Genomic DNA, 21,451 nt, shown 5'->3' on the forward strand with positions numbered 1-21,451 from the left:
AAATAAATGTGGTTTTCTTTGCACTTAAATCTATAAGATTAAATGAACAAACCCAGGTCTCTGTTTTCATTGCATTAGTGGAAAGGATATCTGTGGGATGGTATGGAGAACCATGGGATGGTTTAGATTGAGCAGTTTTGATTTTGCCAGTCAAGCTCTCTGTTGGTATTTTCCTTCGTAAATTTCTCACCGAGGTTCTTCTTTCAGTGGCCTCGGAGGAGAGCTTTAGGGTCTTTTGCTAAAGTAGAGTTTTTAATAAACTCTGTACGATATCTACTTTCTGTCTCCTGTAATTCTCAGGTGAAAAGGTATCTTGGGAGTTAGGTGCTTTGGTTTCTGTTTCTCCATATTCATTGGATATGGTCAAGCTCTCTATTATGGTAATAGTGTTGTTGCATTAAAAATCTCTTTTTATTCTGCCTGTATAGAATAAGCCCCCAGTTCTCTCCATTTGTAAGCAAACAAGGATATTGTTTTTAGTAAATCCTCATCTTATTATTGGACTTCAAAATGTAGGCATATTTGCACAGAATGTAGTAGAAGTAATTCAAGCTACATAATACAAGTAATGACATTTCATCAAGTAATAAAGCATATAATATTTAAATGGTCTTAGTTTGCATACCAGCAAGTAGTGGTCTTATTTAAATATTGGTTTAACTTTTGAGCAGCCTGCTTTACTTCTGTTTTTATTTTGTAGGCCAGGAATACTGAAAGACCTGAAGACAATGGGCTCAATTTCCTTGTTCATATTCTTTATCACATTACTGGTTTTGGGTAGACAGGTAAGATGCATGATTCTCTTCCTTTGCATCAGTGGACACAGTGCCAGCTGCCACATGCAGCCTGTCACCTTCCCAAAGAAACACCTTTATTCCGTTCTGTCCCATACCCTTTCAAAGGAGTGTCAGAAGCATCTATAAAGCTATTTTATTTATTACCTTCCAATTTGTCCTCAAAACTCACCAATAACTGTCATTGAGACATTATGCTGATAGTGTACTGTGACTATTGCTTGTCACTCTGACCGATATTGTCTTGTAGCTTCCTGGTTTGCTCCCATCTGTCTGCATCCATCTGCTGTCTGCCATAGTTGCTTAATTACAAGCTATTTTCTTCACAGTTATTGCAATGTGATGCAGACACAGAAACAATGTAGCATGCACACATAAGTGTACCACATCCGGAGGCCATGGTTGCACTAAAACTGTGACCCAACAGGAAACTACTCTTTTTGTTACCCAGTTGTGCTTTTTCAGAACAAGTCTGATGTCAGTGGTCTTACCTATACTAAGCTGAGGGAAGATGCAAGGGCAGTTCTTTCTCTAAATCCTCAGGCCTGTCCATGATTGTCGTGGTTGGGAGTGGAGGGCTTAGACAAAGTTATTAAAAGGCAAAGCCTTACCAGTGAGTCTTGAGGTACAGAAAGGACTCCCTTGCTTTCTAAACCTTTTCTCAGAGCTGCAGCTGCAGCTAAACCCAGTCTTAGCCTTGGATTATATTAATTGTTTAAATTTAAGGAATTATAGAGCTATGATTGAAAAACTTTTGTCCTGCAGGTTTTAATGATTGGCAAAATGAGAATATTTATATAAAATAAATAATTTATTTTATACAAATGATCAGACAAAAGATTTTAATCAGAACTAATTACTACACAATATAAACACTAAAAATCTACTTGTAGAGTATAATATAGCATAAAGTAGTATAGTGCACTATAACAAAGCAATTATTGAAGCAGCTGTATTAAAACTAGCAAAAAGAAATAATTATTAAGTAGAGATCTGATGTAACTCACCCATACCAATGCTCATGGGCAGATCTCTTTCTCTCAACCTTGAGGAGTATCCTTGTGGGGCGTCCCCAGCCCAAGGGAGGGATCTCCACACATACACCCCAAGAAGGGTTATGTCAGAAGAACCTGACTGCATGAGAGGGGACTGGACTTTTATAGTATAAAGTGATTGACTGCTAGTCACACCTTTACAGGCCAGCTATCAGCTTATCTGTCAAATCAGACTTCAAAAAGCAGGGTGTGTATTCAAAGTTTGATGAAACAGGGTGGTTTTAGCATAATTAACACCAAGACAACACCCTGGCTCCAGCAACTGATCTTGCATGATAGCTTGATTGATAGCTTGATTGGATTTTAGGTCTTATCAGGGTGGGTTTATGCTGCCACAATGATCCGTGGCTAAAAGCTGGAATTCCAGCCCATTGTACCGGAAAGGATACAGTGCACAAGACAGGACTCTGAGATGAAAGAGACAATCCATGAAAGATCTCATGAACAGCCTATCCCAGACTGTTCATAAATCACTAATTTACATTACAATTCCTCAAAATGTAATGGCTGTCATTTAAATTGCCATGCAGGCCCTGCAGGTTGTTACACAAAAATTTGTTATCTGGCAGCTTCTGCAGTATTTGCTGTAGTGGGGAACATCCTTCTGGAGTTAGAAATAACATTCTTCATCTGTCTTGCTGCTAGCACAGCATTAGAGTTTGCTCATTTGGTGATGTTAACAGAGAGTGGGGCTGGAGCACAGCTACTTCCACTGGAAAGAGGAAAAAGTGCTTCTTTGCACCAATTGAGAATCTTTAGTCAACCAGAGTGTCAGATGGAGATGGTGGGCACAACACCAAAAAAAAAAAAAAAAAAGGAGAGAAAGGCTATCTTCATCACTGGAAAGGAGAGGTTTCTTTGTGGGTTCAAGCACATCAAGAAGAAAGTTTGTTTAGCATACAACTACAGGTGTTCTCTGTCATGGCAACTGAGAAATGATCTTGTAATGGAAAAAGTCTTCATTTTCAGAGCCGTAGGTTCAGAATCCTTGTCATGATACCCCTTATTTGTAACTCATCAGTGTTCAGCCTTTGATTTTTCCTACTAATTTATTATCCCTTAAAGAAGGAGAAAAAAACCTGTGTTTTCAAACACTCTCAAGGAAAGTCTAAATATTACAAGAAAATATTATGGACTAATTTTAATACATACCTGGAGTGAGACTTGCCATTTTAAGTTACTGTTGGTGTACTGTTGGTGTACTAATTGGTAGTAAATGCTTGGAAAATGAAAAGGGAGGAAATCAACCTGCATAGAGTGATCCTTCCAGAACATATACTTCCCACCTTCTGTCCCTTGGCATTCTTGTGGCAGTGCTTAACAGCTATTGGCTGCTCTGCTTTCTGTTTCATTGTCTCATCCCTTTTTAACCTATTTTATCTTCCTGATCTTCCCAACACTGATAATGAACTTCACAGTTTGATAAAAAGTCATGTGACAGTGTCTGTCTTTCTGTTTTTGAACTTGCTGTTTGCTACTTTCACTGAGTGGCACTTACAGGACACTTTTAAGCCATATTGACGGTGTAGGCAAAGGGAAATTCTTACCCATCTTACACAGAGGGTAATATACAAGTAATTTCTCTGTTTGTTATTGCATTTTTCTACTTTGCAGATAATATGTCTTTTCTTTTGATATCTGCTTTTTTAAAAAATGCTAAAGATAATAGCCACTGATGAAAAGGGTGGCCTTTACATTTCCCTTAAGCTGCCACTGTCCCCAGAGTGAGTAACCAAAATGTTCATCCAAACAAAAAATGAATGCTTTCCTACAAACCTAGCTCTGTGAACCTGCTCACCACGGGTCAGCCTGTCCTGATGCAAAAGCAGAGGTGGGGAATATGTGTCTCTGGTTCAATGGGGATGAAGAGAGGGAGAGTTAGTATATCATTACAAGTTTTATGAGCCAACTTAGGTTCAACCGAAACTTTCAGCTGCACATCCAGTATCCCTGCTGGAAGAAGTAGGCCTTCCATCAGCTGCTCATTCTTTTCCTTGTGTCTCCTCATTTGTACTGGCATAGCTCACTGTGGAGCTGTATTCTACACCAAAACAGGGAAATGATCAGGCTTAAAAATTAACCCTGGAGAAATGGTTGGTTTCCAGCCAGATCTATTTCCAGGACTTATGACGTGGCTGCAGTAGTGCTCGTGCCAAAAAAAATGAGCACAGGATGGAAGTGAGGTGGAGAAAGTAGAACTGCTTTTTTTAATGGTCATGCCAGGATAAGCTACAATCATTTCCTGACACTGAGACCAGGTGACTCATTTCATTTTGCATGTGTACACCTAGAGTTATTTGAAAATAGGCTGGCAACAGGCAGACAATATGTCGGGAATGGCAACTCTTGCACCCTGCCCAGGAGAATGCAGACTGGTGTGGGCTTGACTGTGTAAGAAGTGTGCTCACATTTAAACACTATTGAGCATTAAATATCTCTTATGACCTGCTTTGTATTACCCATATTGACATAGCCTATGAATTCCTTTCTCAACAGTACCTAAAATACATATCCCATTACTCTGTAGGCTGGCTGTGTATTTTTTTCATTATTGATTATATTGTGTTTATCCACACTGCATTTCATTGGCTATTTTATTGCTGAGATACTTATGGCAACTTTACTCAGCTGTGAAAACTCTGTTCTGTTTTTTATTGAGCATTTTTCTGTGAGGGGATCCTTCTCTTCTTGGACAACGTAGTCTTTTCAAGAGCTTTTTCTGGAAGAATTTAATGAAAACTTATTTCCAGTTTTGCTCCTAATCCCATTACCTTTAACTTCTTTGTAATAGATGGAGGCATGTTTACAGAAGAGGTGTCAGCTCTTCCAATTGTATCACCTTTAGGTGATATGTCTATATAGCTCTTTTCCTTATCATTGTTTTTTTGCAAAGTACTTTGCTCTATTGTTCCACTTCTTTTCCAAATATTTGCATTATATCCTTACCATTTATTTGTCAGTTCTCTGACACTGTGTCTGTTTTGAATGATCAGGCTATCCCTCACAAGTTTCATATCATGAAAAAAAAAAAAAATCCCACAATTCAAAGTAAGTTAATAAGCTATTGCTTTTTTGGTTTTAAATGTCTGATTATAAATTTTGAAAAATGATATGTTGACTTTTCCAATTTCAAAGCAAATTGTAGAATACATTCTTATTTTTTTCTGATTTCTGAATTCTCTTTGCCCTTTTTTTAGCAGATTAAACTTCATTCATTAAATAGTAAAGTAGTAAATGAATTATCTATTTAATATTAACTTATAAAAAAGAAAAATCTTTTCTAAGACTTCAGCTTAACTTCCACCTTTTCTTTTCAATACAAAGTTGGTACAATGTATGGATATCTAATTTCAGCAGGCATCCACTTTACTTCTGTCCATTTATGCCAATAATTTTGACATCCCAGGTTTTTATTTATTTTTTTCTGCATGAATACAGTTGGTGGCATTTGAATTTATCATCTATGTGTATGTATATTTATACATCTAAATATTTAGATGTGTAAATATCTAATATATGTATAAAAAACACATGCTAAAAAAGTGACTGCATGTATTTTGCATTATGTGGAAAGTTTTGAAAAAAACCTGTTTATGACCTCAAGCTTTATAAGAGGTAATTGCCATTTAATAGATGCATGATGACAGAGCAACAATAAAATCGTATTTTCAAGTTCCTGCAGAAATCTGTTGTCAGGTTCTCTGTTCCTTCACGTTTGTCTTTACAAGGATTTAAGTCTCTGCCCTCTTTATTTGCTTATAATCTGCAAATATCCTTTAGTAACATGTAATTATCGAAAATATCCGGCTTGTTTGCTTATTTGACATTCCACGTCCAGATTCCTGGGATGCAAGGTGATCCATTCTAAGATGTTAAGACCCATTTTACTTTCAGAAGAATGTTATCTTTGAGTCAGAAGAGCGAGAATATTTCTTGCAGTGCATTTGAGATCTGCACTCTATCTTTGTATTAGCACAGAGTGAGTATGTCAACAAAGAAACAAGGATTTCATGTTATAGGTGTTCTCTTTCAGTTTTGTTATTAAATATCTAAATAGTACCTGACCCTTATCAACCAATTTAAAGGTAACCTGAGTGTGTTGCTTTCTATGCATTTAGAGGAGGCATCATTTTCCTCTTACTGTTTTTTCATCCTGCAAGTATTTGGCAGATACATTTTTTGATTCACCAGTTTTCACTTCATTGCCTTTTAAAAGCTTGTGAAATCATTTTGATACCATCTAATTTGAACTTTCTACTCTTATCTTTGGCTGTGGTCTCAACAGAATATCTATGAATCATTATGCGCCATGACAGCCACTGTCCAGTCAGAAGGACTGCTTTCATTTCTGATGTGAATGCTTACTGACTGCTAATAACACTAACTAGCATTTTTAGGTTTTTCTATAATAAGATTGTCATCATAATCGTATTCTCCTGGTTAAGAACATAGTCTTCATCGAGACTGCATGGTAGTGTTAAACCATTAGACTACACTGAAATAGCTCCTGATTTATATCAACTCAAATGAGGTTGGCCAGAGGAGGCTTTACTGCATATATAATGCCATAGAATTTATGACAAAACACTGACAACACTAAAATGGAGTTCCACAAAAATGTATTTTTATGTATTTTTATGAATTTTTCACCATCTTTTTAATGAAATTGGATCTCAAAACATACTAATATTCCAAATATGTTACACCTTTAGATATAGTTCTAGGTATTGTTATTGTTGTACATACTAAAAAGCTATTATGAAAACTCTGGGACAAAATGAAAGAAAGATAAAATATTATAGAAAGAAGTGTAAAAGCAATCAACCAAACAAACAAAAAGGAAAAAACAAACAACAAAACCAAAACTCAGTTGGGTTGGTCCAACTGATTGGGCCATTTTTGATAGTCCGATCATTATTTGATAAACTGAACATATATTATATGAATAGGGCTCTTTTATTTTTACCAGGCTGATGATTTGACATGATTTCAAGTTGGTGAAAGTTAGGGTCTTCCTGAAACGCCCATTATTGTAAGTGAAATTCCACACTAACAAAACCATATTAAGTTGCAAAACTAAATAGTTTCAATTACAGTGTTTGATTTCTGGAATGAATCTACTAAAGCCAGAGAGTAAATAAATAAATCTTTCATTGTTTAAGGCACCTTGCAACTTTTCTTTTTTCTTTCCTGGGCCTTTTTGTTGGGTTTGATGAAATGCATGTCACATAGTGCATGCTTGGGGTTTGATTTCTGCAGGATCTGGAATTATACTTGAGTGGCCACAGAATAGCCTTGTAGGGGTTTTGTACTGTGCTTATTTTGTCTCTTAAACCTGTACTCCAGCAGGACAAGATGCCTATTGTTTCTTTACTTCTGTGTCCTCTTGTAACAGAATGAATATTACTGTAGGTTAGACTTCCTGTGGAAGAACAAGTTCAAAAAAGAGCGGGAGGAGATTGAAACCATGGAGAACTTAAATCGGGTGCTTCTGGAGAATGTGCTTCCAGCCCACGTAGCTGAACACTTCTTGGCAAGAAACCTGAAGAATGAGGTCAGCTGTCTCTGTATATCCTCTGCTCTGTAAGAAAGCAGTGTATCCTGGAAGTGTATCCTTGATGCTGTTTTGAACAGTAGGTCCATACCGATAGACTATAGATTTACAGTCATTTTCATTCCCCCTTGCCTACCTTAAAGGCTTGCTTTGCAGCACTGAATGCACCTTAATACCTTGAAGTAAAAAATGTGACATTATCTTAAGTGGCAATACACTTTGCCTATTGAAGGAGGGTAAAAAGGAGTAGGAAGAACAGGATGGTCGAATCAACATGGATTTAAATTTAAATCATATGCATTCAGATGCTTTTTCCTCTGTGATCAGAGTGGAGTTGCAACCAGGTTCTGAATTTTCTTCTGTTGACTGGAGTGCTTGCTTATTGGAGTGAAAATTAACCTTTTCCCTGAAACAGTGTCTGTGTTAATTTTGCAAAGATGTTTTGAACACTGAATTACCTGTTTACTCACTGCTTATGGACCTATTCTAAGCACCAGAAAAGTCACCCAAAAGATCCATCTTTACTTTGGCGGAAATTAGTTCTGCTCCTAATATTCCTTTACAGTATTAATAAAGCAGGAAAGAATAAAAATATAAAACTATTTAGAGAGAATAACAGCTCTAGAGATCTTAAATGCAAGAGTTTGAATTATTTTCACATACCAAATAATTGTTTCAAAACTGATGAGAGAGGGGAGAGGGCAGCTTTGGGGATTCATTTTTGATCTCCGGTGTCAAAAAGGATGTCTTCCCATTCACTGTGGTTTGCCTTAAGCAGTACTAATCAGTATTTCATATCAATACTTCAGTATTCCCTGCAAAAACTCATTTGGTAGCTCACATCTAATGAAAATTGCTGTGGGATTCTTTTGAATGCTTCCAGACTTTGGCTGGAAGCCAAGTTGACTCAGCTCCAGTTCTTGTTGAGGCATTGAACACAGCAAACCATCAGGAGATTGCTTTCTCTTTTATGTGCTATTCCACCTCAGCTCCCCAGCAGAGCAACAACATCTGCTTACCTTTGTCTTGACAACTGGATTTGTCTTGTTACCCCTCAAGATTCTTAGACTGGAATGAGCTTTATTAATTGTAATGAAGAACATAAATTGTAATATGCTGAGCTCTCCAATACATCATGTCAACTGAAATAAAAATGATTTGACGTGATTTTAATGGCATCCATTAAAAAAAAAAAAATAACCCCCCAACCTGAAGTTGTTTCTTGTTTTGTTTCTTTAAACACAGTTTTCAAAGAAGGAAGATCCTTTCAAATCTCTGGAAGTGTTCAGGAATATAAGTATCTCTCATGTCTTCAGATTTGTTTCAATGTCAGAAAGGTTATGTTGAGCCTTAATGGACATTCTGCATGTGTATATACACCTAAAGATGTTAGGGCAGATCAGGCCTTTGTTTTCTTTTTGTGGATATGTAGGTCAACAGATAGTAAATTGAAATTTGTCCACATTTTCCTCAGTTGCAAACATTCATGTTAATGTGATTTTATGTATGTTCTTTTCTGTTTAGCACAGATTCTGAGATTAAAATTAAGCTAATGGATGAATAGTCTGTTTCAAAATACTACTTCTTTTAGTGTTTTATGTGTGCAGCTATATGGAGAGAAGGAAAACAAAGTGTGCTGCTGAAGAGCAGGGGGAAAAAATGAAAGAGGAAAAAATGAGTGGACGAATGCTAACTGGGAGCAGAGGGACTGTACTTTCAGGTGACCAGCAAAGGTCTTTTTATAACAGGATACACACTGTCTAATGCTGATATGCAAAAAGTTCCTTCAGAGCAAACTGTAATAAAGGTTTGTTTGCTTTACCAGAACCTCCAGAGCTGGGTTTCTGCTTGTAGTCTGCATGCTGGATACCAGACAAGTTACTTTCCAGTTGAGAGAAAGATAGGAAAAAATCTAAGATGAAAAGCAGGAAACAGGGCAGGATTAAATATATCTGCACCTGGCTTGTGCAGCATTCTCCTTAATGCTGTTAGCATTCAGATTCCCTATTAGTGAGAAGTGCTCAGGAGCTTTTGTGCTGTAAGCTAACTGGCAAACCTGCTACTGAGCAAGAGGAATTCTGTTTTGTTAGCTACAGGATGGAGCTAGTACCCTACTTAGAGCAAAAATTCTGCGCAGAGAAGCTGACCACCATACCCTTCCAAGAGGTAGAATTGGACTACTTTGCCTTCTCTATCCCAGGAAGATCTTCAGGCACTGGAGATGAGGGGACAGAAAGAGGAACATACTTGCTGATTTTATTGAAAAGGAAAAAAAAAGGATTGGATTCAGAAGACAGGATGATTTTATTTTTGTTAAAAGAAGCAAAGCTATTCCTTCCTGGAATGGTGTTGCATTTAATTTTCTGATTAAATATTTTTGAGAGTAATGTTTCAAGAGAGATACTCATAGGAAAATTAAGACACTCGATTGCCACAGCCTTTATTATTATGAATGATCACAATAAACTAACTGGGAATGTCTTCTTAAAATTTTCTGACATTTATTGTGCCAGTCACAGTAACTACTCATCTGGTCGTAAACAGTGCCATTAGTTGTTGTTTCTGTGCTGGTACTATGCTATAGAGCATTAGTGGGTGTGGATATTGCCCCAGTATTAGAGAGGAAGGAAGAGGAATGGGATACTGTTGCTGAATTCCTTCACCCAAAATTGAAATCATGTTACAGGGAAGGTGACTTAAGGAAATAGAAGGAAAGCTGAGTTAACTACAGAATGTAATTTCTGTACCTTTTTAAGGAATCTTCCCTGTCCAACCATCCAGGAGCCACTCTGGCAGTCACACTTGCACCACCTGAACTGGAACTGAAATCCCTTCACAGCAGGCAGCTCCAGTGAGTCAGTGGGTGCCCCTCTTGACTCCCTTCGCACACCACGCTCCCAGTCAGACAAGGCTTCCTTACTGGCTCAACCCTTGGGATTCCTACCGCAGACTCTCAGGCGTCTGGATCCTTAAAACAATTAACTCATGGTGCAACAACAGAGTCACAGCTCAAGCTGTGAACTGCAACAATATATGCCATCCCTACTGCACACGGTCATGGTAGAGCTTCAGTGATACTCTGGTTATGGAATCCTTAGAAAATACAGACAAAATTAGTAATAAATAATTTACCTCATCCAGATGCTTGTGTTCCTCCCTGTTGGCTATTATTTTCATGTTTGCCCAGAAACTTCCCTCACACCTGTGGTAGGATGAGTCAGTTTTCCCCTACTTCTGCTATTTTTCAGTTGAACATTAGCAGTAGAGATCCACTATGTCTGTACACATCTGTGTACAGGCACATCACATTCTTCCAAAAAGAAACACTATCAATGAAATTGCGAAATCCAAGTTTTGTCAGGTAAAAAGGGAAATAATATCCAATGCTTCTTGAAATCTCAGAGCTAATCCTATTCATCTTTTCACCTGAGTATTGAAATCCTTTTTTTAATCAAATAATAACCTGAAGATAATTTTACATTATAGTAGTTTGCAGCATCTTTTATTCCTGTGGCAACTTTTGTGGTTTTTAAGTATTAGTTTAATATTTTCTTCCATCCTTCCTACCTTCCTTCCTTCCTTCCTTCCTTCCTTTCCTTCCTTTCTAGGACATGAATTTTTCCTGAAAGAAGAGATATTCTAATGTTTAAGGGCAGTGGAGAGGAAACTGAAGGGGGGAGGGTGGTGATTTTTAGCAACAGAATCTTCCTGGGGAGAAGATATGCTCTCTCTCTCATTTCGGTGGTCACAGAATCTGACATAACTAAGTTTTAGTTCAGGTGACTTCTTCCCCTTTGCCTCAGCATCTTGTTATGGAAAAGAAATGTCAATTATTTTGTCCTATTAGGCATCTTGTCATTTTAGGTTAGGAATTATCAGTCAGGATTGTGTTGCATTATGCATTTGTAGTGCTTTCGGTTTGTGATTTTATTTCAGTTTTCTAGCTATTACAGTAGCACAAACAACTAATAATAAATTAGATATTGTTTTGCAAAATGAAAGAACCAAGAAGAAAAAAATCATTAAAATGTTTTCAGCTGTATATGTTGAGTCTTTGAAAAAGCTGGCTTATACACTCTTTAAAATTAATAAATGCAACTAAATCCAAAAACCACCCAACCACAGTCTCAAGACATTCCAAAAGCTTCAGTGCCTCCCTTTTCAGAACCTGGACACTCCATATTAATAAGGAAACTTATTTACAGCTGAGTATGATAATTTTTTTCCCCTCTATTCTGTTTTCTTTTGGACAGGATCTATATCATCAGTCATATGACTGCGTCTGTGTCATGTTTGCCTCTGTTCCGGATTTCAAGGAATTTTACACAGAATCTGATGTAAATAAGGAAGGCTTGGAGTGTCTCAGGCTTCTGAATGAGATCATTGCTGACTTTGATGATGTATGTACTTCTAACAGTTGACTTATGATTTCAATCTTAATAACTCAGGGTATGCAACAATAAGCAAATACACTTGAAGGGTAGAGTGGAAGGCCTGTCAGAAAAGAAATTTTGTGTGCCTGGTCACATGGTAAATACTTACAGGGAGTATTAAAGGAAGAAGATATTTATGTGGCATAAATCAGATAGTGGTCTGACATCACACTCAATTGCTTTTGATTTGCTATAATAAGTACCGTGTGTGTATATCTGGTAGAAAAATTTTGCCCTGCAGCTCATGAAGCACATTACGAGCCATGTATTAACTACAAGTTCTAAATACTAATTTCTAAAGTCAAATACAATTTTGTGTTATACCTGATCTGTGTTGGTCTCACACAGATCATTGATCAGTTGATACACAAGCAAATCAAAGGATTGTATAAGTTTTAATGTTCCATTCCCTGAAGTTAGAAGCAAGTAAAGAGTATGACTACAGATAGATTGTGAAAAGGCAGCTGGACGGAATGTGAAAAGGCCTCACTGAGAACAGTATTCATCTTTAAGAAAGTTATTAGTAATGAAGATACTAGTAAAAGGTATGAAGATCGTGTCGTGACTCAGACAGTACAGAGTCTGGATTTGTGGATCTGCAGCTATAAAGGGTATTTTAACAGCAAACCCGTTTGAAGAACTGCGTGTCCAAAGTCCAAACCAACCTAGGATATGAACTAAAATCTTTGGATTTTAGTCCTGTTGACATGGAGCATGCCATTGGCACGGAAGAGATGCTTACTTTTAGAAAGCTGCTTAAAGCTGAGGTGTTGGCTCTCATGGTGACTCAGTTCTAATGTTGCATGAGTGCAAAGTATGCTGACTTCTAAGAGCTGTATGTACAATAAGGTGGAATTTATTCTCATTCCTATAAACTTAGTGCCTTTATAATAAAAACGTATTTCAGACAACAGAAATTCTCTTTCGTTGAAGGCTGTAGCCATTGTTTTATCCATCCTTAAGTCCTTCATCCTGTATATATTTGTGAAGCCATTTGAGGTCTAGATTGAAACTGTTCTAAGAATTGATGCTCTGAGTGGTGTTAGAGTAACAAGGCTGCTGATCTGAATTATGAATAACCATCCTTGTTTTACAGTTATTGTCAAAGCCAAAGTTCAGTGGAGTTGAAAAGATAAAGACCATTGGAAGTACTTACATGGCAGCAACAGGACTGAGTGCTACACCCAACCAAGAACAGTGTCAGGTACAGGAAAATGTTCTTGCTTAATAAAAAACATGTTCAAATGAAGGCTAAAATTCTGTTATTTAAAATCCATGTTATGTATAATACTGTGGCCTAGTTTTTTTCATATTAACATAGATTATATTGGACAAGTGTATACTTTAGTAGTCTCTGTGAATTGTTCTTCGCATTGCAGTTTGAAAATGCCACCTCCGTATTTGCTAAAACAGGCCTTCTAGTCTAAATACAATACAGGATTTAATTCCCCCATGCTGCATCAGAACTGGATTTATAGAATGTACAAAAACTGCAAGAATTAACATTTTCCATTGTAGGTGAGAGGGCTGAGTAGCTTTACTAACCATACGCTTACAGAGCCCTCAGATTCAGCATTGAGAATGTGTTCCTTTGTTTCTAGTTTATTTATTATGATAGGATTAGGAACTGCAGTCAGTAGAAATTAAGCAGAGAAGCAATTCATAACTTTTAAGCATAAACCTTGCATTTGCCATGATCTTTAGAGTACTACAGGTTAGCAACAGAGAGACAGCAATTACGAATCAACACAGTCTGTGCTAAGGATTAATGTGCTCTTGCCAAACTAATGTTCCTTCTAGACAGAAGCAATTACCACATGAACTACAGACCCTAAAGATTCTGAGGAGAAAAAAAAAAGAGAATTGTTTTAAATTAGTTCTGACATTTAATATAGGGAGGTGAAGGAATGAAGAAAATGCAGAACTGGAAACTGGAGATGAGAAGACAGAGAGCTCTCAGTCATTACTAAAACTAGTGTATGCAGAGGAAGAAATTTATCATTTGAGTTATTTTCACAAACTATTAGTCAAGAGATCAACATTTTAGCATTCCTTTGATGATTTAGTTGACATTTTCTAAAGAAATCCAAAAGAACTCAGCAGCCTTCAGTCCAGATTCCCAAAGATACACAGATGCTGCAATACCTAGTGTAGTGACTGACCAGTAGACGTACTGCTGGGAACCACCCCCATCTTAAAGCAAGTATCCAAGGAAGACTAAGTGCCTGAGGAGGGGGTCTGAATATGTCAACTGAACAGGAAACCATCTGTCTTAGGAGTGAACTCCAAAGGAAACAGGCTTCATTCATCTAAACAGCTGCTCCAGCAAGCACCACTACTGTCCCATCCTAGACTAATGCATCCATTCTACAAATCATCTCTGAAGTTGTCATCTGTCCATCTCTTCTGTCACTTTTTCTGAAGAAATGAGGAAGATTCAGTAATTTCTCAGAGAGATCAGTGGGTCTATCTCTTACAAAATCATTTGCTAGTGAGGGTCCTTCCCCGGGCTGTAGGAGACCAAAAATCAATTTTCTCCTCAATCTGAAGGGACTCAACACAGTACTTAGAAATCAGGTTACTTTGTTGATGTATGAGGAGAAATTAAGTCTACAGCCTTTATAAGTGATAAAAAGCTCTGAGCTAGTAAGTTAGGGGATAGAGTGGGGTTACCCTTTTCCTGTCTTCCTCTTGTATTTTATTCATTTTCATATCTGTTAGATGTTCTCAGAGATGCTTGCTTATCTGCTGGATGAGATCAGTTGAAGAACTCTTAAAATTGTGAATTTCACCAGATCATAGGCATTTAATAGGGGTGCTGTGCAACAGTGAGAGGGAGGAGTCTCTGTGGGGCTGTCCATAAGCATTATTTATTATGAAAGGGCATAAATAGAAGCGGCACCTAGAGAAAATGAATTAACAAATCCTAGGCACACATAAACACTGACTGCCCGTGGGATTAGATAGCAACTAATCAGTTATTTGACAATTGAAACATTAACTTAGGCATGGTTTGGATCTATCATCTCTGGACTGCCTGGTTGTATAAGTAAAGTGCATCCTAGTCTCTTGGCCATTGTTTGATCTAACTGATGCTGGGCAGGGTACTGCTTTTGACATTACTTTCCTGCATATTCCTGCTAGCAGTAGGCACCCCTAAAGGTTTAAGTGCTTTCAAGTGTTCAACATATTTTTGTGGTATTCTCATAGCAGCTAAGGCTCAGGAAAATGATTTTACTCTATTTGTTTGTCTTTTAAATTCAGGAACCTGAACGACAGTATATGCACATAGGAACCATGGTGGAGTTCGCATTTGCCTTGGTGGCAAAACTGGATGTCATAAACAAGCATTCTTTCAATGACTTCAAGTTACGAGTAGGTAAGTATCACAGGATTTTTATGAGAATATATTATAGTTTTAGTTAAATAAGAAAGATTATTTGCTGAAGTTTTCATACCATCACAGAGTTCAAAGTGTAGGGGACCCCCTGCCACGGGAGGTAGGGGGTGTCCCTGAAGTGAAACACCATGAGAATTCGCAGGGGAGAGGATAAAACCCCCCAGTATTCAGGAACTGTTCTCTTGTTCCTGTGTGTGGGTACTGAGGGAGGACACCCACTGCTTTTTGCCATGGCTTCCTGATGGGTGCTTTGAGGAATTCTTGCCGCTGCCGCTTTTTGCCGCGGCTCCCACGTGACATCCATGGCTTTTGCCACGGCAGCTGCCATTAGCTCCCTGAGGGGTGCAAGCACCATCGCCAGCAGCTGCCACGGCTGCGCTGAAAAAACCTGGGAGCTTCCTTTTGTGAGCTGCACGTGGCTCATGATCACCCGGTCCTGGTGCTGCTCCAGCTCCATCACTGTCACATCACGTGGTCTCCTTTGGGATCTGTGCTGCTATCTTGGTGGTGGCATTAGGACTTCTTTTCTTCAAACGAAATACTCTTCCAGGTTTTTCTCATTTTAACCAAAGGAGAGGGGGATGGCGAGGTGACATTTTTTCTACTGTTGTTTGGTTTTGTTTTCCTCTGTTTGTTCTCCTTTTTTTTAGTAAAATTGTTATCTTTTCCCTCCTTCATTCAGACTCCTCCTAACTTCAGAAAACTTGACAATATTTGGGGGGAGGGAAATAAACAAAGAGAAGGAGGGTTTTACCTCATCAGAAGTCCCACCTCCTGAACATATTGTCATTAAACTAAGACAGAATATCATGGGTGAGGGGGACAATTCAGTGTGAAGTACCAGCTTATTAAAGTATTAGTAGAACTGACCAAAAGGGCCATGATAGTAAACAGCACTGTCCTGTTTAAAAGCAGCCTATATGGTATTGCCCATCAGCTTTAACTGCTGTTGTCACAAGGGAGTGTTTCAAGGCAGGACTCAAGGCAATATTCCTAAGTAAAGAATGGTTGAAAAAAATGTGTTTGCGTGGCTCTGAATGGTTTTATGATAACTCTGTAAAAATTATTGTAGAGGTTGCTAGCTACATACATTTTTTAAGTTTACCAATACCAAAAGACACAAGAAAACTCTAATCTGGGCTTTGCAAAACTGTATAAAGAGTTTCAGAGGACAAGAGCTATAAGGGGACAATGAGGCTGAAGTTTGAAATATTTTACATGTACTAAACTCAAACAAGCGTACAAAAATGTACCCTTTCCTTTGCAGCATTAGACAAAGGAGAGTATTTATCTGCTTTGTTATTCAAATAAGAGCAAAGATGACCGGTTATTTACTGTTGTAAGGGATATCTCTTATGTTTTATTTTCTAGTTGTTTCTACTTGTGCATCATGGTATATTTAAAAAGAAATAGACAGCTGCAGTAAGCGATGAAAAGAATGATGAAATAAATGAATTCAGAGCTGATCAAGAACCATATGTTCCAAAATGTTTATTTCCTGATAGCAGTACACAGCAGTTTTATAATGCAATATGTAACATGGAAAGTGTGAAATGAAAACGGTAAACAAATATTGGAAACCCATAAATCCTGTAAACATGTCAAAAGTATTAGATTTCCAACAGTTATTCTCCTGTCTTGTATTTTTCTCTCTATGCCACTTGCTTTTTCTTTTAGCTGCTCCTCTCATGTTTATTTCACAGTGCCACCCACTGGCAAAACTTGCTGTCTTCTGACTTGAAATAGGTGCTCCTTAGGGCATTCCTTTACGAGGAGTTTGGTATTCCTTGCTAGAGCAAAAAAATGACAAAGCAAATCTGAAGTATGCTTTCTTCTCGGAGTGTTACAGAATTTGATGGGTTTAAAAGAAATGTGTAGAGATACCATATTTCTTTACAGAATAAAAGATGACATGACATTTGCAAGCATACATATATCAGCAGTGTCAGTACAAGTAAAGAGCTGCTGTTTGTCAGGGCTACATCTGCAAACTGGTCAAAGCAATACTGACTCCTTTAAACTGGGGAGCATGAAGAAAACTTTTTAAGGAAAAAAAAAAAAGATACTTACTTGATAAAGTGCTTGCTAAAGGTTCCAGAGAACTCAGACTCCTTTGCTTCATGAAATGAGGAACGTTTAACTCTGCAAAAGGAACACAGGCCCCAAACTGGTATTTTTGCCATCTTATTCCAACATAAGCACCACTTCACTTCCCATTTTCACTTCAATTCTTCTCCACTTCTCACCACAACCTGATGATGAAAGCATCTGATATCCATACCAATTATAGCCACAGAAACATTTGAACATCTACCTCCAGCATAATCGACTTATATTCCAAGTGCCATTTTTAAAAGCCTCTCAGCCAGCATCTGACACCATAATTGTTGCAACTCACTAGAGGTTTCAGCTTTCATAATTTTCTGTGAGTGCCCGAAATGCTAGTGTGCCTTAAGAGGTACACAGCCCACTCTGACCTTGTCAGGCAATATCATCACCTAGATGATATTTCAGTCATTCCTCCCCTTCTGTTAGCTGAGGCACTCAATTTTTTAGACAAGCTTAGATATGCTTTTGCAGCAAGTTTTGCACAGGTACTGCTTTTCTCAGAAGAGAGGATGATATGTTGTTTTCCATATACTTCATAGTTAGAACATTCATGTTGTGACTTAATTTGGTTCCTGATTTTGGCTGAGGCCAGGCTATAGGATACACAGATAGTCTCTGTTATTCCTGTGGAACAGTATTTGCTATTTCATTAAATGATTTAATATTGCTATGGATATGAGAAGTCTACTCTCTTATATGGTTCCGAATCATGGGTCATCTACCGCCACCACCTGCATCTCCTAGAACACTTTCATCAACGCTGCCTCCGTACAATCCTAAACATCCACTGGTCAGATTATGTGACCAATACATCTGTTCTAGAACAAGCAGCAGTCACAAGTATTGAGGCCATGTTGCTGAGAACACAGCTGCGCTGGGCAGGGCACGTCTCAAGGATGAAGGACCACCGCCTCCCTAAGATCTTGCTTTATGGTGAACTTGACACTGGCTGCCGAAAGAGAGGAGCCCCAAAGAGAAGATACAAGGACTTCCTGAAACAACATCTCAGCCTCGGCCATATTGATCACCATAACTGGTCTACTCTGGCCTCAAATCGGGAGGCCTGGAGACACACCATCTATAATGCTGCTGTTTCGTTTGAGAACACACACAGGATCACTCTCAAGGAGAAAAGACAGCGCAGAAAGAATCGTGTCTTGCAGAATTTACCACCTAAGGAGTCTTTCTGCTGTGCCTTTTGCAATCGGACATGTCTATCTCATATTGGCCTTTTTAGCCACCAGCATGCTTGGAACAAATGCGGATAGAGCCTTCCTAAGTCTTCGTTCGCAAAGCCTAGCCATGGAAAGAGACAGTTGGTGTCACCCTCTGTTAGAGCATTCACCTGTAGTGAGAGTACTACTCTTCCAGCCTTGCCCCAACAAACATTCATGTCTGTCATGCGAGGAATGACATAGAGTAGGATATCCCAGAATGCCTGAGTGGCCAGAACACATTCCGGAGAGATACAGGTAGAAGTCTACTCGAAGTAGGAGGAATCCGAATCTGACTCCTCAACCCCTGAAATATTAACCAAATCATCTGCAGCGGGGTTCAGAAAGGAGGTAAAAAATAAGAATTCCTTTCTGCTTATTGTATTTTGTAGGAAAGTCCCACTGCGCAGCCCAGTTTCTGGACCATGGCAGAATGTATGTCACACACACCTCTTCATTATTCCCTGCTAGCCAGATGGCTTTTGTGGATTCCATTCTTAGGTCCCTGGTTGTTTCTGCACATTGGATGCCATGAATTAGAAAGACCCATCCGTGGTTTGGTTGTTAATGCAGAGTGTTGGCAAGGCCCAAGTCCCTTTGTGCATTTACTCCCAAGGATTTGTTCTATTTGTTATCCTTTAGGGTTTGCATGTTTTCCCAATTTCCTAGATTTTACTTGTACAGTCACTTTTTCCAGGGTTTCCAAGTGGGCTTATAGTGTCGTTGCTAGCCCTTGCTGTCATGTTACATACTGGATGAGTCAGTGCTGAGATCCCTCTCCGTCCTGCAATCACACTTTCAATTTTGCTGCTTAGCTATATCCCTAGTGATGGTTTCAGTTAAGGAATTAATAGAAGTCAGTTACGAGGTAATTTTAGAAATCCAAACTACTCTCTTGTTCAGGGTTTATTTCTCACTAGGTCTAACTTGACTTTCCTGCTCATCGGTAGGTACATTTGATGCTGGTTAACAATATTAGTTTTGATTTTGCCTCTTCGGTTTCTTTCCCTGCTAGCAGAGTTACTCCCTTTACAGATGTAACATAGGCTAACAGACTGACTGCAAATAAAAAAATACCCTGAGTCTAATGAGGTACTATACTATATTGTTCTATGCTATGCTTAATCAAATTATTTCAATACATATTTTTATATTGCAGTTATTTAGGACCATTCTGTGGTCAATCCAGCCTTCAGAACAAGGCTTCAAATCCTTTCAGCTCATGCATATTAGTTTATTCTACATTTAAGAAGCAAAGATAACTACAAAAGTAATTTGATTCAGCCATCAACTATTGCAGAGAGGAGAGGCCCTTTTCACTACAAGCAGAAATGAAAAGAAATTCTTATATATCTGTTTTCTAACTAAAACTAAAATTAGATGAGCTGACTTTTGGCATTTCAATAACTAACATTCTCCTGCTGTAAATAGTGGATAAAACCACAATGAACAGACTAATCACTGCTGTACTCACTGTTCAGCCAAATGTTATGTTGATTGATTTGCTATGTTGCCAGATGCACTGTGTGTCCGTGTTTGGTGGATCTTCACAGAAGCACGGAATTAAGTTGGGAAAAGACCTCTGTAGAAAGTGATAAGGTCTCCCCTGAGCCTCCTCTTCTCCAGGCTAAACAAATTCAGCTCCCTCAGCTGCACTTCATAGGACTTGTGCTGCAGACCTTTCACCAGCTTTGTTGCCTTTCTCTTCATTCCTAATGTTAAGGTCTGATGTTTTCCAGGTATAAACCATGGACCTGTAATAGCTGGAGTAATTGGAGCTCAAAAACCACAATATGATATATGGGGCAATACGGTAAATGTGGCCAGCAGGATGGACAGCACTGGTGTCTTAGATAAAATACAGGTAAGCCTTGACTTTGTGCTAAAATTTATCTTATTCTTTTGAGTTTGGTTCTTAAAAAGCATCATATCATTTGTACACTAAATAGGTCTTTGTTTTGAAGCTAAGTAAAGAATTAAAAGAAAATTATAGGGAAAATGAGAGGAGAATCAAAACTTTGTCTTGACCATAAAGAGGCATGCAGTGGAGGAAGTCATGGGTTGCCTGAAAATGCATCCCTACATTAAGAGAGATTTCGTGAATTTCTAAACTCCTAGAATACTACCTACCTTATCTCTGAAGGACAATCCTGATGTTAGTAATTTCTAAGTAAAGGGAATTATCATAACTGTACGTCAAGTTAAATCCATAAAGCAATCCTGCAACTTCCCTTGTAATGAACCATGCTGATTAATAATCTTTGTAGGTTATTTTCTGTATCGATTATAGATAGGCTTGTATAGAAAAGAACTTCAATTTTCTAACTTTCTAGTGATTCCACAGTCAGAGATCACATTTTAAGTATATGCCTAGTATGCTGCCTAGCACTTTGGGATCTCAGCATGCAATTGAGAGCACTTCAAATCTATCACTGAGATTATTCAGAACTAAGTAATGGAAAAGTAACATTACCAACTGTTAGTTAAAACTGAAAATGGAATGTTAAAGCAGTGATATCTACAAACAGTTGCTTCACAAAGAAACACAGATAGTCTGAAACAAATGATGCTGTTGAACTACCTCTGTCCTAGTGGGCTTTAACCTAAAATGGCAGAATGAGCTAGAGTTGGGTTCACTGACAGTTCTGTGAGAAACTGGCAACAGCAGCTCTGACAGGTGATGCTAACATCTTACTATCACTTCATTTACACAACCTTAGTATTTGTAAAAAGATAAGGAAGCTTATGTCTGCAGAAGTGAAAATAAGCACCTGAAGTTGAGAAAAGTGCACTATGAGGAAGAATGTTGTCCCTAGTGCCATTTGAGTATCTACAAGCTCTGTGTTTACAGCCCTAGGTACAGAAGTGGTTGCATCACATTTGATACTTGAT

At 38.2% G+C, this 21,451-nt stretch overlaps 1 protein-coding gene across 1 annotated transcript in view; it reads left to right on the forward strand.

The window, feature by feature from the left end:
* ADCY2 (adenylate cyclase 2) overlaps positions 1-21,451 on the forward strand; it is a 211,461-nt gene that overhangs the window by 189,022 nt on the left and 988 nt on the right. Inside the window, exons 19-24 of the mRNA XM_032684184.1 lie at positions 701-785; positions 7,245-7,403; positions 11,657-11,803; positions 12,933-13,040; positions 15,101-15,215; positions 20,299-20,423. Of these exons, the coding sequence (XP_032540075.1) occupies positions 701-785; positions 7,245-7,403; positions 11,657-11,803; positions 12,933-13,040; positions 15,101-15,215; positions 20,299-20,423 (739 nt within the window). The remainder of the gene's footprint in view (positions 1-700; positions 786-7,244; positions 7,404-11,656; positions 11,804-12,932; positions 13,041-15,100; positions 15,216-20,298; positions 20,424-21,451) is intronic.

The sequence above is a fragment of the Chiroxiphia lanceolata genome, chromosome 1, assembly GCF_009829145.1.
Source record: "Chiroxiphia lanceolata isolate bChiLan1 chromosome 1, bChiLan1.pri, whole genome shotgun sequence".
Lineage (NCBI taxonomy): Eukaryota > Metazoa > Chordata > Aves > Passeriformes > Pipridae > Chiroxiphia > Chiroxiphia lanceolata.